General features: G+C 58.2%; 2 protein-coding genes across 3 annotated transcripts; one reads left to right on the forward strand and one right to left on the reverse strand.

The window, feature by feature from the left end:
* The first annotated feature begins 816 nt into the window (after positions 1 to 816).
* On the forward strand, positions 817 to 13,784 carry MFSD12 (major facilitator superfamily domain containing 12). 2 transcript variants are annotated; one of them, XM_061150705.1, is made up of 10 exons: positions 817 to 1,180; positions 6,124 to 6,334; positions 8,002 to 8,137; positions 8,233 to 8,415; positions 8,713 to 8,805; positions 8,890 to 8,982; positions 9,461 to 9,631; positions 9,717 to 9,811; positions 10,805 to 10,935; positions 13,031 to 13,784. In XM_061150705.1, exons 1-10 carry the CDS (start codon positions 883 to 885, stop codon positions 13,153 to 13,155), a joined length of 1,536 nt encoding a protein of 511 aa, XP_061006688.1. In that variant the 5' UTR covers positions 817 to 882; the 3' UTR covers positions 13,156 to 13,784. The 2 variants fall into 2 exon arrangements, with proteins under 2 accessions (XP_061006688.1, XP_061006689.1); XM_061150706.1 differs by lacking the exon at positions 13,031 to 13,784 and adding an exon at positions 11,062 to 11,644 and having other exon boundaries at positions 829 to 1,180.
* TEKTIP1 (tektin bundle interacting protein 1) lies at positions 11,798 to 17,063 on the reverse strand. Its single transcript, XM_061150711.1, has 4 exons — positions 15,154 to 17,063; positions 12,295 to 12,533; positions 12,065 to 12,190; positions 11,798 to 11,976 (listed from the first exon to the last, which is right to left on the reverse strand). The coding sequence occupies exons 1-4, from the start codon at positions 15,285 to 15,287 to the stop codon at positions 11,798 to 11,800; spliced, it is 678 nt and encodes a 225-aa protein (XP_061006694.1). The 5' UTR covers positions 15,288 to 17,063.
* Between the last annotated feature and the right edge of the window lie 137 nt (positions 17,064 to 17,200).

Consider the following 17,200-nt stretch of genomic DNA (forward strand, 5'->3'; position numbering starts at 1 on the left):
CTTGAAATTGTGTGCGCGATGACCCAATCGTGGCGAGGGGTGCGGGGGTGGGGGGGTGGTGAGGGTAGGCGTTGGAAGGAGGATGGAGAGGAGTCCAGAGCGCTGGCCTCAGAGTCGCATGCACCTGACTCACGAGGAGCTCCAAGGCGATGTCTCGCCTGTGAAATTGGAGACTTGCTCCGCCTCCTGCTCTGCTGGGAGGAGAAAATCCACGTGGGCGCTTGGCACGATCAGCGCTCATAAATGCCAGCTGGTGTTAATATTTTGATCATCCCCATTATCGTTAATAACTAATTAATTAGAACTAATGTGTTCTCTCTGCGTCGGACTGGGTCTCTCCAGGCCAGGAAATCACCGGGCCCCAGGTGAGGTCGGACTCAGACCGCTCTTCCACCCACCCGCGTCCCCAGCCTACTCCGTCCTCTCTGGCCCACAAGAGGCCTCGTAAACTTGCGGGCAGACTGAAACGGCGTGGGTCTTAAGGCGCGAGTCTGATTAGGGGCAGCCCTCCACCTGCGTGGGAGGGTGTCCGCAAACCAATGATAGGGCCGGTAGGCGCTAGGACCCCGCAGCCCCGGCGGGGCGGAACCCGCTGGCGCCCGGCACCGAGAACCCATTTGCCCCCCGGGCCACGCCCCCTCTCCGTGATGATTGGCTTGCCTTCTCCGGCGTGCGGCTCCCATTGGCGAGAGTGGACGCCACTCCCGCGATTCCCCGCCCCGCCCGAAGTAGTCCTAGGTCCACCAGGACCGCAGCTGTAAAAGCGCTCGGCGGGGTGGGGCGGAGGGGAGAGGCTCAACCGGGAGGATTGGACGCGGACAGCCCGGCTCGGGGGTCCAGTCTGCCAGCGCCGGACGGACAGGCCGAGCCCGGAGCGCCGCCATGGGCCCGGGGCCCCCGGCGGCCGGAGCCGGAGCGCCCCCGCGACCGCTGTCCCTGGTCGCGCGGCTGAGCTACGCTGTGGGCCACTTCCTCAATGACCTGTGCGCGTCCATGTGGTTCACCTACCTGCTGCTATACCTGCACTCGGTGCGCGCCTACAGCTCGCGCGGCGCCGGCCTGCTGCTGCTGCTCGGCCAGGTGGCCGACGGGCTGTGCACGCCCCTGGTGGGCTTTGAGGCTGACCGCGCCGCAGGCCGCTGCGCCCGCTTCGGCCCGCGCAAGGCCTGGCACCTTGTCGGTAAGCCCCGGTCCGGCTTCCCTCATCCGACTGCCGGCTCGTCTGTCCCACTGCTCAGTCCTCTGTCTCTCCAGCCCACGAGCCTTCCCATCGGTCCGCTTAACTGCTCTGTACCCTTTGTCTGTCTGTCTGATGGCTGCTGGCTGACCTGTGGAGCCTCCTCCACGTGACTCTGGGTGTGACCCTCTAGTGTCACTTTTCTTCATCTGTCTGACGCTCAGGGGCACCCTGAACCATCTCTGGGTTGGATCTTCCTGCCGGTGCCTCCCCTGTCAGTCTGGTCTGGCCTGACTTCTCTCCGTCTATAAGAGTGACCGCCGATGACACTCTGAGTTAGGTGGCCTAGAGCCCCGTGTCACTCTCTGTCCCCTCAGTGCACTTTGTCCGTCTGTTTTCTGCCCCATCTCGGGCAACCTGGCAATTGGTGACTTTGGGGAGCTGCCCTGGGAACTGGGTTGTGGGCCGGGTGAGCCAGAAAGGTCAGGGTTCTATGCTTGTCCAGCCGATGGGATGGGGTTCTGCAGAGAAGATTACGGGGTTACCCTCTGTTCCTTCTGGGGGAGTTGCCTGGACTAGAGGGCTGTCTGCGAGGGGAGGAGGTAGGTGTCACAGGGGCAGGAGTACCCTCCCCAGTGCACACCCCTGATAAGGCCCAGCTCTTGGAGTCCCTCCTCTGCCTGCCTGGACCCTGGGCCCTGAGATTAGCTGCGGGCCACTTTGCCTACTGTTCTCTCCCTGGCAGAAGTACTAGCTGCATCCTGGCACTTGGGGCATGCCAGGCATTTCAGGAAGCAAAGCCAGGAATCCAGCCACTTATGAGAATTCAGGGTGGCAGCTTTTCAAGAGCCAGGAGGGCTGGCTAGTATCTCCCTGCCCCTGGGAACAGTGACTGAAGAGGCAGTTATTTACCCCTGGCCCTTGTGAGTAACATATTTGCAAGGTTCAGCAGACCTCCAGGTTGCCTGCCGGTGGCCAGTGTTGCTGTGTTTGCAGCGGCTCGGGGCTGTATTTCAGGTTTCTTAGACACTGACACAGCTCAGGCTGTTAGATAAGCAGCCAGGAAGGGGAGCAGGTACAGGCAGGTGACTCTGATCGCAGACGGAGGTGTCCCTCCGCGGGCTCACATTGGGATCGCTTACAGAGCCGAACCCGCAATCTCGAATGCAATTTTGTTCATAATAGTTGGGTAGACTTGTTGACACACACACCAAAAACGTCGTTCCTGGGCCAAAGAGGTGTGAGGACTCTTTTTGTTTTCTGGGATGGACAGATGAGACCCTTCTAAGGAGATGGAGCCCGCAGTGGGTAGGTGGCCCTGGCAGTGGATGCTGCCTGTTCAAAGGCCCTGAGATGGGACCTGGTAGCAGCCCCGACTCCCCTTTTGTAACCAGAGGGCCGAGCTTCAGTGAGGGTCTCTCCTGACACCAGACCAAAATCTAAGTCCCCTAAACTGAAGGCTTTGTGTTTAGGCAAAACAGGTGTGGGGCATGGGTGCCCCAACCAGATATCAAGGCATCTACCTGCACCCTCCCCCTGCCTTGGGGTTAGCATATAGGAATATCCAGGAAGATCTGTGGGGAGAGGAAGCCAGGATGGCCTCTTGTGAGGCCTGAGAAGGTGACTTGAATGAAGGTCACCTTGGCCACAGTATCTGCCGGGGTCCAGCCCCAGCAGGATCCAGGGGGCACCCTCAGGATGAACGGCGTCGGCGAGAGAGAGAGAAGACAAGTGAGACCAGCCTTGATAGGGCCAAGTCTGCGAGGGAGAGAGAGAGAGAAAGAGAGAGAGAGAGTGACCAGACAGGGGGTGCAGCAGAGTCTGGCAATGCTTTATTTTTTACCGTGGCTTTTGTACCCTAAATTAGTACGTTTCTAAGGGGAAGATAGTTTAACATTACATCAGCTTGTTCTTCACGAAACCAGGGTGTTTTCTGCATACTTCTTTGTTTATGAGGGTCTTGTACATTATCTTCTGGCCTTGGGGCCTATTAACATTTTATGCAAGTCAGGTGAATGTAAACCTATTTTCTGTTTCTATGGTGACCTTAACTGAAAGGTAGCAGTCTCATAGGGCAACAGTACAGACAAGAAGTATAACCTTGTTAACATAAAAATTAATCCTTCTGCAGAAGTTGTCAGTTGCGTTTATCTAAGAAGTTTACCCCAGACTGACTCTGCGACTTTGGTGAGGCAGCCTCTGCCTAGCACTCCTGGCTGACAATTAACAACCATCTCATTGGTACCACACTAGGGCTAAGCTCTTATTTTTCTAGATCTTTAACTATATTAACAATGGTTTCTATAACACAACCTTAGCACATTAAAAGCAAAAACACAGCAAGCAAAACACAGCAAGCAAACATTAACCCAATAACCACTTTTAGAGTAATTTTTCTTATGTTTTCTTAATAGGACTTCCTCACTCCCCAAAGGGCTCTATGTCTACTAGGGCCTTTATATGATCAGGTTCTTTATGCTATTTTATGATTAGGGTATTATGAGCAATCATGCATATTAGTACCAAGGGTATAAACACATTTGCCAAACAAACTGAAACTAAAATACCAGCAAAGGAGTTTAAATGAAAACACTCCTTTTGCTCTGGATAATCTCATAAAATACCGCCACCCAGGAAACTTATTGACAAGTTCTAAATTGATTCTTATTTGGAAAGAGATCGGGGAAGGCCTTCTGCCTGTGTCACAGAAATTAGGGAATAGTCTATTGAAGCAAGCATCAGAAAGACAGATATCATCTTTAAGGTGCGCGCCGGGGGCAGCTTTTTGGAATCCCTGAAAACCTGATCCGCATTGCCTGTCAGGTTTTCTCCTCATGACCTTGTCATGGGTGGGATCTCGTGAGCTGGCCTTTTCGAAACCCCTGAAAACCTGATCTGCCTTCCCTGTCAGGTTTTCTCCCTCATGACCTTGTCATGGGTGGGATCTCGTGTGCCGACTCCTGGCAAGTGTCCACTTCCACTCTATTTTGCCCCTGAATCTGTGGGTAGTGGGGATGGACTCAATGTTCACCTTGATGAGCATCTGGGCTTCCCTTCTAGCCCATGGAGGACCCAGAGAGCAAGACATGATACTCCTCTGGGGTCCAGGCTGGGGCAGGTGAGTAGACTGGACTTCATAAGGAAGAAGCAGAGCACTGGAGGGGGCATTAGCTTTGGGGTTTTGGAGGATGAATAAGAGTGTGTGCTTATGGGGCAGCATTCCAAGTAGTTGAAACAGCATTTGCAAAGGTGTGAAGTCTCATGGCTTTGAAGTTGCTGAGACAGGAAGTGGCTCAGAGTAGTAGGAGCTCCCAATTTCACACATTAACTCTTAATCCTCACACCCATCTTGTGGGATATTTTCATTACCCCACAAGGTAATGTAGGCAAAGGCCCAGAGATGTAAAGTCATTTGCCCAAAGCCCGGCAGCCAGGCAGCCTGGGGCGCTGACAATGGTTAACTACCCAAGCAGTGGCAGGGTAGAGTCTGGCCAGAGCAGCACATTCTTCTGACCAGAGGCTACAGCTCCTGTCTGGCTCTGAGTGGCCACCAGACCTCCAGGCATCTGCCTGGGGTGCCCCTCCCAGGCACCAGTTCCAGAGAAATAGCAAGGGTGACTTTGGTTTCAGTTCCCAATCCCTGGACTGCGAGGGCGGGCCCAGGGTCTGGAGGATGAGGTCACCTCCAGAGCCTGAGCCAGGGCAGGAAAGAGGAAGAACGGAAGTCTGACTCTGGTCCCTCGGGGGATGGGAGGAGAAGGGTGGAGGGCCGGACTCTTAGCTCCATAGTTCACTCTGTGGGCCTCAGTTTCCTCATCAGGAAATGGGGTTAATAATAACATGTCCTGCTTTGGGCTGTAAACAGAGGCCACTGTTATTATTCACTCATTGAAAAGATCTTCGTGTGCCAGGCTCTGTAATGGGTGCCAGGGACACAGAAGTGACTTGGAGAGACCTGTTAACCACCCTCAGACAGACAGACGAAGAATTCTTGTGAGTGCTAAGGGATGTGAAGAAGAGAAAGCAGGGTACAGACAGTGTCAGGGTGGGGAGGAGACTGCTGGCAATGGAGCTGGTGGTGGCGGCGGGGGTGGGGGGGGAGCCTTTTGGAGGAGGTGACATTTGTGTTGAGTCCCAGGGGATGGAGAGGAGTGGGTCTTGCTCAGATGTTGTGGGGAGAAGCATTCCAGGTGGAGGGCACAGATGGTGCAAAGGCCCTGGGGCAGGAGGAGCAGCTAGAGGCCCCAGTACCTGGAGCAGAGTGAGCTGAGGGGAGGAAGGGGGAGGAGGGGAGGGCAGGGCCTTTGAGGCCTTGAGAAGGACCTGTGCTTGTTCTGAGGAATTAGGGTATTTTCCAGGAAGAGGCCCCCTCATGGGCTGATGGGGACACTAGGGTTCAGGGAGGGCAGGGCCCAACCAACCCCACCCAGCGTCACCTGGTAGGACCCGGGAGGAAAAGTCCTTGGTGGGGAGGTAGGAAGGGGAAGTGGCTGGGTGCTTCCGCAGGGGACCCCGCAGTGCTCTTTCAACCTGCTGCATGGCCTCAAGCTCTGCTTCAGTTTCTCGAGCTGTCACCTAGGGGGCGAGCTTGGGGAGTCCTGAGCTGGCATGGGGCCCCCCATTCCTGCCCCTCATCACCTGCCCCTGCCCCCACGTGGGTACGGCATGTGACCTACTCCACACACAGGGGCAGGTAGCCTGGATGGGGAGGCCCAGCTCCTCTGTCCTGTTTGGGTGTGTGTCCTCAGGGGGACCCCTAGATCTCTCTGCCTTAGTTTCCCTATCTGTCACAGGGCTGTAAGCCCAGGGAGCCCTGGGCCTCTGACCCTCACTCACTGTGTAAGCTTGTCTGTGTCTGGGTTTTGGCCCCACCCAGTCACCTGGGGAGCCCAGGGCCAGTGTGGGACGGCCCTGCAATGTGCCGTCCCCACTCTGCTTGTCCACAGGCACCATCTGTGTCCTGCTGTCCTTCCCCTTCATCTTCAGCCCCTGCCTGGGCTGCGGGGCCGCCACGCCTGAGTGGGCCGCTCTCCTCTACTATGGGCCCTTCATTGTGATCTTCCAGTTCGGCTGGGCTGCTACACAAATCGCCCACCTCAGCCTCATCCCAGAGCTCGTCACCAACGACCATGAGAAGGTGGAGCTCACAGCTCTGAGGTACCACATTTGGGGCAGGGCAGGGTGGGGCAGGGGGCCCAGGGCAACCTACCACGTCTGAGCTCTGCTTGGCTGTGTGGCTCTGGGTCTCAGCCCCAGAATGGACATCGTCAATCAGTGTATCATTCAGCTGTTGCTGCGTAACAAATAGCACCGCATCAGCAGCTTCAGACAGCACATATAGACTGCCTCACAGTTCTGGCAGGTGAGGAGTCTGGCTTAGCTTAGCTGGGTTCTCAGCTTCAGGCTTGAGGCTGCAGTTGAGGTGTCGGCTGAGGTTTCAGCTCCCTCTGCCCCGCTTACGTTGTCATCGTTTGCTGTGTTTGCTTCCTTTTAGAAGTCCTGGGGTTTGCTACTGCTTTGTGGCCAGCACGAGAGTCTCTGATCTCAGGGACAGTGTGAGCCTTCTTGCTGAGGGTCACTTGATTAGGTCAGGCCCACCCAGGATGTGCTCAGTCCCTCAGTCATGTCCGACTCTTTGCGACCCCATGAACTGTAAGCCAGACACCTCTATCCATGGGATTTTCCAGGCAAGGATACTGGAGTGGGTTGCCATTTCCTTCTCCAGGAGGCCCACCAAGGATAGTCTGTCTTAATTACATCTGCAAAATCCCTTGATCTTTGCCATAGGATGTTATCTTAACATGGCCTGACATCCCATTGTATTCATAGGTTCCGTTCCCCAAGGGGAGGGGGATCTCTGGGCATCTTAGCATCCTGCCTGTCACATGTGGGTACAGCTGGCCCCCAGACCACCCACTGACTTGCTTAAAGGTGGTGATTCTAGGTGCAGTGGTAGCAGGAGCCCTTTAGAAGCCTTGCTGTGTGTGAGCACAGGAAACCATCTTTCACTCTCAGGACAAGCCCGGGAGGTTGATTGACATGTGCCCAGGGAGAGGGTTTGAGCGGAGCAGGGCCTATGTAGGGGGAGCGGGGATCAGGAAGTGACTGTTGGGCAGGAGGGATGTCGCTCCTGCAGGTGGCCGTTCAGGCATGAATGCTGGTCATGAGGCTCCGCCTGTCCGCGGCCCAGTTCCCCATTAGGGCTGGGAGCTGCAGGCACTAACGGCATCGGGGGATTGCCCAATGACCGGGGCCCCCAAAGGCCCCAGCTGAGGGGGGCGGGCTGGGCTCATAGAAGTCAAGCTCTGGGTGCTTTCCACCCACAAGAGCTTTACCAAGCCTGTCTCGTGACTCTGGGGGTGTTCTTGTTTTCACTTTCAGAAAGGGAAATGGAGTCTCAGTGAGACCCAGAGGCTCCTTATGTGGCGAGGCCCTGGGGGACAGGACTCAGGGTCTGCAGGCAGGTGCGGGCCCGGGTGATTCTGCTCAGCAGAAGCCCAGGGTTTCTGAGTATCTCAGCTTCTCAGGTCTCTGGGGTGCAGCCTTGACTCCGCCCTGCTTCGCGGAATCTCTGCACTCTGGGCCCTGGGCAGGCAGGACCTTGTGGTGGAGTCTTGGTTCAGAGCAGGAAGTCTGATAATATGGAGGCTGGGGAAACTGAGGCCAGCAGAGGCTTTCCAGGGACTACCTGATGTGTTGGTGGCTGACATCATGTGGCCAGGACTTCCCCAGGTATGGCCAGCATCTCTGACTGGGTGGCCGCCTGGGAAGGAAGCGGTTGTGTGGCTTCTGGGCTGCCTCTCTGAGGCCTGACTGTCCCGCAGGTACGCCTTCACTGTGGTGGCCAACATCACCGTCTATGGAGCTGCCTGGCTTCTGCTACACCTGCAGGGCTCATCCACCAGCCCCACCGAGGATGTCAGCGACCAACTAGGGGTCCAGGATGTGCCAGTGTTCCGGGTGAGCTGGGGGGGCTGGGAGAGGTGTTTCCAAGGTCCTGAACTCAGGGTTCGGGCCAAGTGTCACTGCTGACCCCTCTCCTACCCGGTCCCCAGAACCTCTCCCTGCTGGTGGTGGGTGTCGGAGCTGTCTTCTCACTGCTGTTCCACCTGGGCACCAGGGAGGGGCGCCGGCGGCAGGTGGAGGAGCCCGGTGAACACAGCCCCCTGTTGGCTCCCTCTACCGCCCAGCCCTTGCTGCTCTGGAAACACTGGCTTCAGGAGCCGGCCTTTTATCAGGTATGACAGTGGCGGGGAGGGGGGTCAAAGAAGGTTGGGGTTTATGCTCCTCCCCCACCAGGGCCCTCGCTGTGTGGGGCTGCAGGCAGGGACGGCAGACACTAGAGCAAATGTACCCCTTCCCCAGTCCACACCCAGGACAGACATTCCTACTAGATCCCTGCTATCTCCTCCACCTGACCAGCTAGGTGGTCACTACTAATGGTCAGGTGCCAGCTTCAGGGTGGCAAGCTGCAGGGTGACTCATCCTGACTTGCCACCCTGTCCCCTGGCCGCATGCTCCCTCTGTGTTCCTAGGTTGGCCTGCTGTACATGAGCACGAGGCTCATTGTGAACCTGTCCCAGACGTACATAGCCATGTACCTCACCTACTCCCTCCACCTGCCCAAGGTGAGCCGGGCGGGCAGGCTGGGGCAGGGGTCCCTGAGCCTGCTGAGCAGGGCCTGATGTGCTTGCGCCCTCTCCACCCCACAGAGGTTCATCGCCACCATCCCACTGGTGATGTACCTTAGCGGTTTCTGCTCCTCCTTCCTCATGAAGCCAGTGAACAAGTGCATCGGGAGGAATGTGAGTGGGCAGGTGGGGAGGGGGGGTGCCCCCAGAATCTGGGCAACTCTGGACAGGGCACCCACATCCTGAAGGAACCCCAGGATGGGAAATGAGTTGTAGAATCTGGGCTTTGAGCACCCTGTATCCACCCACAGCCCTCTAGAGGTCAGGAGAGGGGGTGGCAGGTATGACTGAGGAACCAAACACTTCACTTGATTTCCTTTATTAACTTGTGTTGAGACATGAGTAGCCACCAGTCTCTAGTGGCAGCCATGACAGCTTAGCTGTAGAACATGTGCTCCATGGATCACTCAGTATCAGCAGACTCAGAACCTTGGAATTCTCTGAGGTCAGATTTGGGGGCTCCTTAGGGATGACCCAACTCAGTCCTTTTGTTTGCTGGGGCTGGGGGCTGGATTGGAGACCAGAAAGGGCTGGTGTCCAGCTCAGGCCTGCCCAATGAGGTGGGCCTGATGCCGGGCTGGGTGCTCTGCAGATGACCTACTTCGTGGGCCTCCTGGTGATCCTGGCCTTTGCAGCCTGGGTGGCGCTGGCAGAGGAGCTGGGCGTGGCTGTGTATGTGGCGGCTGTGTTGCTGGGCATGGGCTGTGCCACCATCCTGGTCACCTCGTTGGCCATGACGGCTGACCTCATTGGCCCTCACACGGTAGGGCTGCTGAGTGGGGCCGGGTTGAGGCTGGGGATCGGGGCCGAGGCCTGGGGTGCTGAGCCCCATGCCTCTGTCCCCCCAGCACAGTGGAGCGTTCGTGTATGGCGCCATGAGCTTCTCGGACAAGGTGGCCAATGGGCTGGCAGTTATGGCCATCCAGAGCCTGCACCCCTGCTCGTGAGTACCCCATCCAGCCGTTGTCATGTCTAGTAAGGTGTGCCAAGCCTGTGCTGTATGCCAGGCACTGCCCACAGTCTGTGGGTTCCATGACCGACAGAAGATCCCAACACAGTGGTGGTGGCCTCGGAGTCAGGGAGACCAGGTTATTCCCCACTTCAAGCACCCATTTGTTCAGAGTGGACAGTGTGTCCTGTGCTGGGCGCTGACGACACAAAGATGGGTTGAGTGACGGGAGTGGGGAAGCCTGGAATCCCTGTCATTCAGACCCTTAGGGTTCCAGGCACATTAATAGCCCATGAATAAATGTGTACAAAGGCATGAAGGATACCACTTAGGGAGGCCTGACTAGGGCAAGAGGTCAGGAAGAGCTTCCTTGAGGTGACATGGGATCCAAGACCTGGGGGATGTCAGGGATTTCTAGGTAAACGGAGAGGAAGAGCCTGTGCAAAGGCCCTGGGGCAGGACCAGGCCTGGTGTGTTGAAAGAACAGTGGAGAAGGCCTGGGTGTCTGGTGAGTGAGGAGGCCAGGGCAGGGAGGGGATGGCGCAAGTCGTGCAGGGGCAGCAGCCGGGGAGGATGACTGCAGGGGTGGGGGCTGGGGTGGGGTGGCTCCGAGCCCTGTGGGCAGAGGAGGGGTGGGCCTGACTCAGTTGCTCACTGCGCCCTCTAGTGGCTGCTGGAAGGACAGATGGGGCAGAAGCTGGGAACACTGGGTGGGGACTAGGGTATAGGGTGGTGGGGGTAGTGCTGGGCTGGACTGGGTTAGGGCTCCTGAGGGAGGACAAATGGGGAGTCTAGGATAGACTGAAGGCAGAGCTGAGCTTACTGGGTGAGGTATCAGATGTTGGAGGAGATAAAGGGGTGGAGGGTGAGCCCTGGCCCTGGCCTGAGTGCCGGAAAAGCTTGGGCACCAGCTGAGAGGAGCAGGAGGTCCAGCCTGGGGCCGAGGGTACCTAGTGATAGCTCTCACTCCCTCTTGCTCCTCCCCAGCTTGGAGCTCTGCTGCAAAGCCTGTGTGGCTTTCTACCACTGGGTGATGGTGGTCGTGACAGGTGGTGTGGGCGTGGCCGCCACCCTGGCTCTGTGCAGTCTCCTGGTCTGGCCCATCCGCCTTCGGAGATGTGAGTCGTAGGCACCCCCACCCCACAAAAACCCCAACCAGTCCTGGGTGGTGGTAGGTCTGGGACGGTGGGGCCAGAACTGGCCAGCCCATCCCCCCAACCCCACTCCCACCCCTTCTCTTGCAGGGGACCCTGGAGCCTAGCCCTGACCCCACCCCGTGGTCCCTTGCCCTTTGTAAATTAACCTCGACTGTGAACATCTGATGCCCAGAGGTCTGGAGCAGCGCCTCCGCTCCCTCCCCTGCCTTGTCCTGTCTCTGCCTGGCTGTGGGTGGAGGTCAGAATGGGTGAGGTCCCAGCAGCTTATCCCTGCTGGGGTAAGGGGAGGACACGGAACTGGCGGGATCCTTGTGGTTTGGTGTACTCCAGTGCCAACTCTAACCCACCCCCCACCGTCTGGATGATGGGGGTGCTTTGTGTTATGTGGGGCTGGATATGAGGGTCCTGGGCCCAGGGGCTGCAGGGAGCTCGGCCCTGGCTAGCCAAGGGTTTCCCGGGTGCCACCAGGCCCTGGAGGACAGAGCTGTCACTGAGCCTGCCAGGAGCCCCAACATCGGGGTTGGGGGGCCGGGCCCAAATCCTGGCCGTGGAGGCGGCGAGGCTCAGCGTGCCTGGCTGGGGTCCCCAAGTGCAATCCCCTGTGCCCAGGCCACTGCTGACCATGAATAAAGAGTTGCCTGGGGCCCGGGGCAGGGCCGGAGTGGGCGTCTGTCTGCCTCTGCCTTGAGCTTGGTCACCAGGGTCTCCCTTTATCTGACTGCCCCCAGGCCTCGGCCCCAGAGGTGGACGCACGCCCAGGGCGGGTGGGAGTGGTGGCGCGTGCGCCCCTGGAGAGCCATGTCGGGCAGCAGCACGATCTTTATCAGTGACTGGGTGTGTAGACAGGCGGGGGCCGCTGGTTGGTAGCGGGACAGTAGGGTTCCAGGCCCCACTGCCGGTAGTTCTGGGTGGTGTAGCGCGGGCGCTGGGGCGCTGACAAGTACCGCACGTAGTCAGACGCCCGCCATAGCGGTTCCACCCCGAAGCGGTGCCTGTTGACGGCTGCGGGGCGGGGCCAGGACCCGGGTCACGGCTGGCCCCGCCCCCTGGCGGTCCCGCCCCGAGCCCCGCCCCCTGCCCCGGGCCTCACCGAATTCTTTGCCCCTGATGGGCCTGTCCTTCCACAGCACGCTTCCCCACCGAGTGCTGGGGTCTGTGTACTGTGCGGGGATGATGGGGTCGTACCAGGCCGTCTCCCGCACACGCTGGGTGTAGGCTGCGGGGTGGGGGTTGGGGTCAGCTCCGCACCTCCGGCCCCACCTGTTTTCCAGGCCTGGGGACGGTGGGGGAAGGTAGGAGCGGGAGGGGACGGGCGCTCACCCGAAGGCAGGCTGCGCTCCCGGTGGCCATAGCATCCGTGCCAGCGGGAATAAGCCTCACGGTACGGGCTGTCCGGAGCCCGTGGGAGCGTGTACCAGGCTTCCCGGGAGTCCGAGTTGGTCAGGCCCGTGTAACATAGCTGGCCGGCCGCATCGCGTCCCATGGGCGTGTACTTCCAGCGCGTGGCCTGCTTAATGGCCGGAGTCCAGCGGGGCCCCTCCTGGGACAGGTAGTCATCGCTGTGGGCGGGGGAGGAGAGAGACTGAGCTTGCAGCCCCCCTGCCCTCCCTGGGCCCCTCTATCCTTTTTGCATTGCATCCGGGTGCAGAGGCAGAGGCCCGGCCAGAGGTGCAGGAGGCTGCCCCCTGGTAGTCCCTCCTCTCTACCCCATCCTCCCCGACCCCCAGGAGCCTCTTAAATGCTTCTTCACCTTTTCTGCTTTTCTTGCCTCTACTAAGTCCCTTGTCCAACCTCACAGACCTGCAGGCCCTTTCCTCCAGGAAGCCACCCTAGCCTGGAAGTGTACTGGGAGGAAGTGGTCTCAGCTACAGCTGAGTGAGTGGCCCAGGTTTCACTGTGACTGGTCTGACCTGGGAGCCATGGGCTGGGGATCCAGGAAAAGCGTGTGGAGAGGCCTAGGCTCCCAGGAAGTGCCCTCACCATTCCTCTAAGTCCCCAGGGACACCTAGGCTCTAAGACTGGCTCACATTTAAAGCACCTATGCCTCCTGTTCCAGGGGCCTCTGGTACCAGAGCCTCTCCCAGGCTGAGCACCTCAGAGCGGCTTCCCAGAGGAGAAGGTAGCAGTGATGTGAGGCACGCAGCTCATGCAAAGGTCCTGGGGCAGCGGGGGAAGATGTAAGAACTGAGGCCGGCAGAGCCGAGGGAAGTGGAAATATGCTGATGGTGACACTAACACCTCAAGGAGGCATCATTAAAACTAAAGCTCCCCTTCCAGACATCCTGGCAGCACCACTGCTGGGGGGACAGAGGTGAGCAGTGTGCGGTGACCTGGCAGTCTAGCTCCAGGGACGTGGGTGCCCCAGGGAATGAGCCTGTGACCCCAAGATGGTGCCAGCAGGGCTGCTGACTAAGTCATCTCCTATGTGCCTGCTTGGGGTTCTCACCCCACAGGGCAAACCAGAAAGAGGAGAGCGTGGCCTGCTGTGTTTGGGGCACAGGTCTTGGGAAGTGGCCGTGGGCTGGGTTTGCTGCTTGCAGGGAGGGGAGTTGTGGGACCCTCTGGCGGGCCCCACCCTTTTGCGCTACAAAATGAACTGGAACCACAAAGTGCACGTGGTTTGTGGAAAGGAATTTAAACAGTCTAAAACAACACACAATGAAAAGTGTCTGTGTCAATTATTACCTCAAAAAAATAAAAACACTGCATTACAGCTGAAAGAAAAATGTTTTCCTCCTAATAAATGAAGCCTTCTAGGTCTAGAATCTAGAGACCCGCTGGCATTTCAATAAATGTGCTCTGCTTAGTTGCTCAGTCGTGTCCGACTCTTTGCGACCCCATGGACTGTAGCTCGCCAGGCTCTTCTGACCATGGGGATTCTCCAGGCAAGAATATTGGAGTGGGTTTCCATGCCCTCCTCCAGGGGATCTTCCTAACCGAGGGATGGAAGCCAGGTCTCTTGCATTGTAGGTGGATTCTTTACCAGCTCAGTCACCAGGAAGCCCAGCGTTTAATAAAGCCCTGAGAAAGCTCATCCCCCATCCCGGCTGCCAGCCCTGACCCTCCCTGTTGTTCCCCCAGCCCTCACTGCTGTCCATTCCCTCACAGTAGTGTCTGCACGCACCTGTGTCCCACTGCACACCTGTGGGACCCTGCTTCAATCGAGGTGGCACAGCTTTTCTTTTCTTGGAAATGCAGCACCCAGGGGGGCTCGCTCACCTTTTTTTGTAAAGCTGCATAGTATTATAGTTTATTCATGATTTAATGGATCCTCTAATGGGTTGAAGGTGTCCCCCAAGTTCCTGTCTACCTGCAATCTCAGAATGTGATCTTATTTGGAGATATGGTCTTAGCAGATATAACTCCAGAGGGGGTGGGGCTTCCCTGGGGGCTCAGTGGTAAAGAATCCACCTATGCCAATGTAGGAGACACATGTGCAATCCCTGGTCCAGAAAGATCCTACATGCCGTGAGGCAACTAAAGCCCGTGTGCCTACTGAGCCTGTGTCTTCAAGCCCAGGAGTCACAACTAGTAAAGCCTGAACACTCTAGAGCCTGTGCTCCACAGCAAAAGAACCCGCTGTAATGAGAAGCCCGTGTAGCAACAAAGACCCAGCACAGTCCAAACAAGGGTCACGCTGGGTCAGGAAGGCCCTAACATGACCCTGATGCAGACTCCCAGTAAGGCAGGGGATCTGGACGGGCAGGGGAGAAGGTCACGTGATGCGGAGGCAGTGTGGGTGATGCGTTTACAAGCCAAGGGATGCCACAGACCGCTCGCACCCCCAGAGCCCAGAGGGCCAGGGGACAGGCGGCCCCTTGTGGCCTCAAGAGCACCCGCCCCACCCCCACCCCCCCCACCCTGCAGACAGACAGCTTGGTCTTGGACTTCCGGCCCCCAGAGAAGGGAGAGTGTATTCTGTGCCCCTCGTGGAAACTGGTCCAGCAGCGTGGGGTTCACAGGACTCTGCTCTGCCGGCTGTGTGCGCGCACGCACGCTGTGTTGTGCAGGCATGAACCACCACGTGAACCTGCAAGGACTCCTGCCAGGTCTCAAGCCAGGCACGGATGGGAGGGGATGGGTGCCGGGAGCAGCCAGGTTAGGACAGGGAGGCTTTATGAAGGACTGAGGCTGGTGGGAAGCAAACCTGGGGGGCGGCACAGGGCAGCACATGCTCACCTGTAGAGAGGTGGAGGGAAATCCACTTCCAGGGTCTCCCGGGGGACACAGGGCCAGGCAGCCTGCCGCCTCAGGGTCTGCATGTCTGCCTCTGCGTGCCTGGGGGCTCCTGCCTCCAAGTCCTGTGGGGCCATTGTTGACAGCAACAAAGGCCACCCCAGTGTCCTGGCAACAGCTGGGCCTACTGGCCCTCAGCCAAGCCACTGCCTCCCTCCCTCAGGAGAGGGGCCTGCGGTGGAGCTCCTGGGTTGGGCCGGCCTGGGGCTCGGTCCACTTGCCTCTTCTCTGTCCCCCAACACCCCCACAGGGGCATCTTGGAACAGAACCAACTTTCTGAATTTCTCTTCCACAATCTCAGCCCCACCTTCTCCCCGCATCCAGGCCTCTACCCAGAGAGTCTACACACGTGTGTTCACAACAGCACCAGCCACCACAGCCAGAGTGGAAGCAACCCAAACGCCCACCAACCGCAGAACAGAAACCCCACGCAGGTTTCCTCCATGCGCGGAGCGCGTCTCAGCACAGAGTGGAGTGACGCCCTGACATGACCCTGAAAGCACGACGCTCAGTTGAGAGCAGCAGACACAGAAGGGCACACAGGGTGTGACTCCACTGACGGGAAACGTCCAGAACAGGCCTACCCACAGACACAGAGTGGGTTTCTGGTTGTCAGGGGCTGGGGAGGGGGAAGAGGGGGTGACTGCTGATGGGGACAGGGCTTCTTTTCGGGGATGGAAAATTCTGGAACTGAACAGTGATGATGGTAGCACAACGTAGTATACATACTAAAAACATACTGAATTGTACACCTTAATATGTTATGCACATTTCACCACACACACAATAATGAACAAATCCAGAACCTGCTGTCTTTCACCATCTCCAGCAGCTTGTGGCCACAGTGCGGCCAGCACCTGCCAGGGCACAGCCTCCTCCCTGGTCTCTTCCCACCTGTGTCCAGGTCTCCACACAGCAACCTGGTCCTGTTCCACCTCCTTGGGGGTAAAAGCCCAAATCCTCTCCTCAGCCCACCAGGCCCTGCCTGACCTCCCCCATCCCCTCCCTTCCTTCCCCTCCTCCCTCTCGCCCACTTGCTCATTCTGCTCCACACACACAGGCCTCTCTCCTCTGTTCCTCCAACATGGTCCTGCCCCAGGGCCTTTGCACAGCTATGCCCATGGCTTGGGGCACCACCTCAGCGTGGCTGTGTCCATGCCCCACACTGGACCCTTGCTCCCACCTCAGCCCTGGGCTTAGAGCTGCCTCTTCCCAAGGCCTCCTGCCCCTGCTTCATGCTGTGCCTGCCACATGCACTTAACACTCGACTGTCCACTCACCTGCACGACAGAAGCTGCTCAAGTGGGGACTCTGGCCTCCCTCGTCCCCACTGCCCAGGACAGAGATCTTCACAGGATGTACCACCAGTCGTGGGCATCTGCTCACTGCAGGGGCCTCACCTCGTTTCTTCTCAGGACCCTCTGGGGTCCCCACCTGGACGGCCCATCCAGTGTCGCAGCCCCTCCAGCCTGGTTGCTTTCCTCCCTGTCTCACCTTCAGCTGTCACTAACACCCTTCCCCTTTGTCAGTCTAGGAGCAATCGAAACAAGTCCTAACCCCCGAGCCCCACCCCCAAGCCCAGGGCACTGAGTCAGTCCTTGCTGTCTATTCACCCCACCATCCCTGGGTCCACCTTCTCACTCCCACAGAACCTGCCACAAGCTGGGGTGCAAGGACTGGCATAGATCAGGGATCCAGGCATTCAGGGACACTGGCACTCCCTGTTGACCACCTGCAAGTGGCCTCCTCAGCCTGTCACCGCCTGCTTGTGACATTCAGGCTGCTCTGGGGTTATGGTGAGTGCAGACCATCAGTGCCAAACACATCGACAGACTGACAGCCCCACTGGGCATGACCATGTGGTTGGCTCTCCCACCTGCCGCCCACTCCCATGCCCAGCCCCGCCATTGCATCGGAGGACAACACGTGCTTCATCATTTCTGCCCTGTCTGTGCCCTCAGGTATAGGGCCCACAAGCAGAGCCAGGGCA

The sequence above is a fragment of the Dama dama genome, chromosome 9 (genome assembly GCF_033118175.1).
Source record: "Dama dama isolate Ldn47 chromosome 9, ASM3311817v1, whole genome shotgun sequence".
NCBI lineage: Eukaryota > Metazoa > Chordata > Mammalia > Artiodactyla > Cervidae > Dama > Dama dama.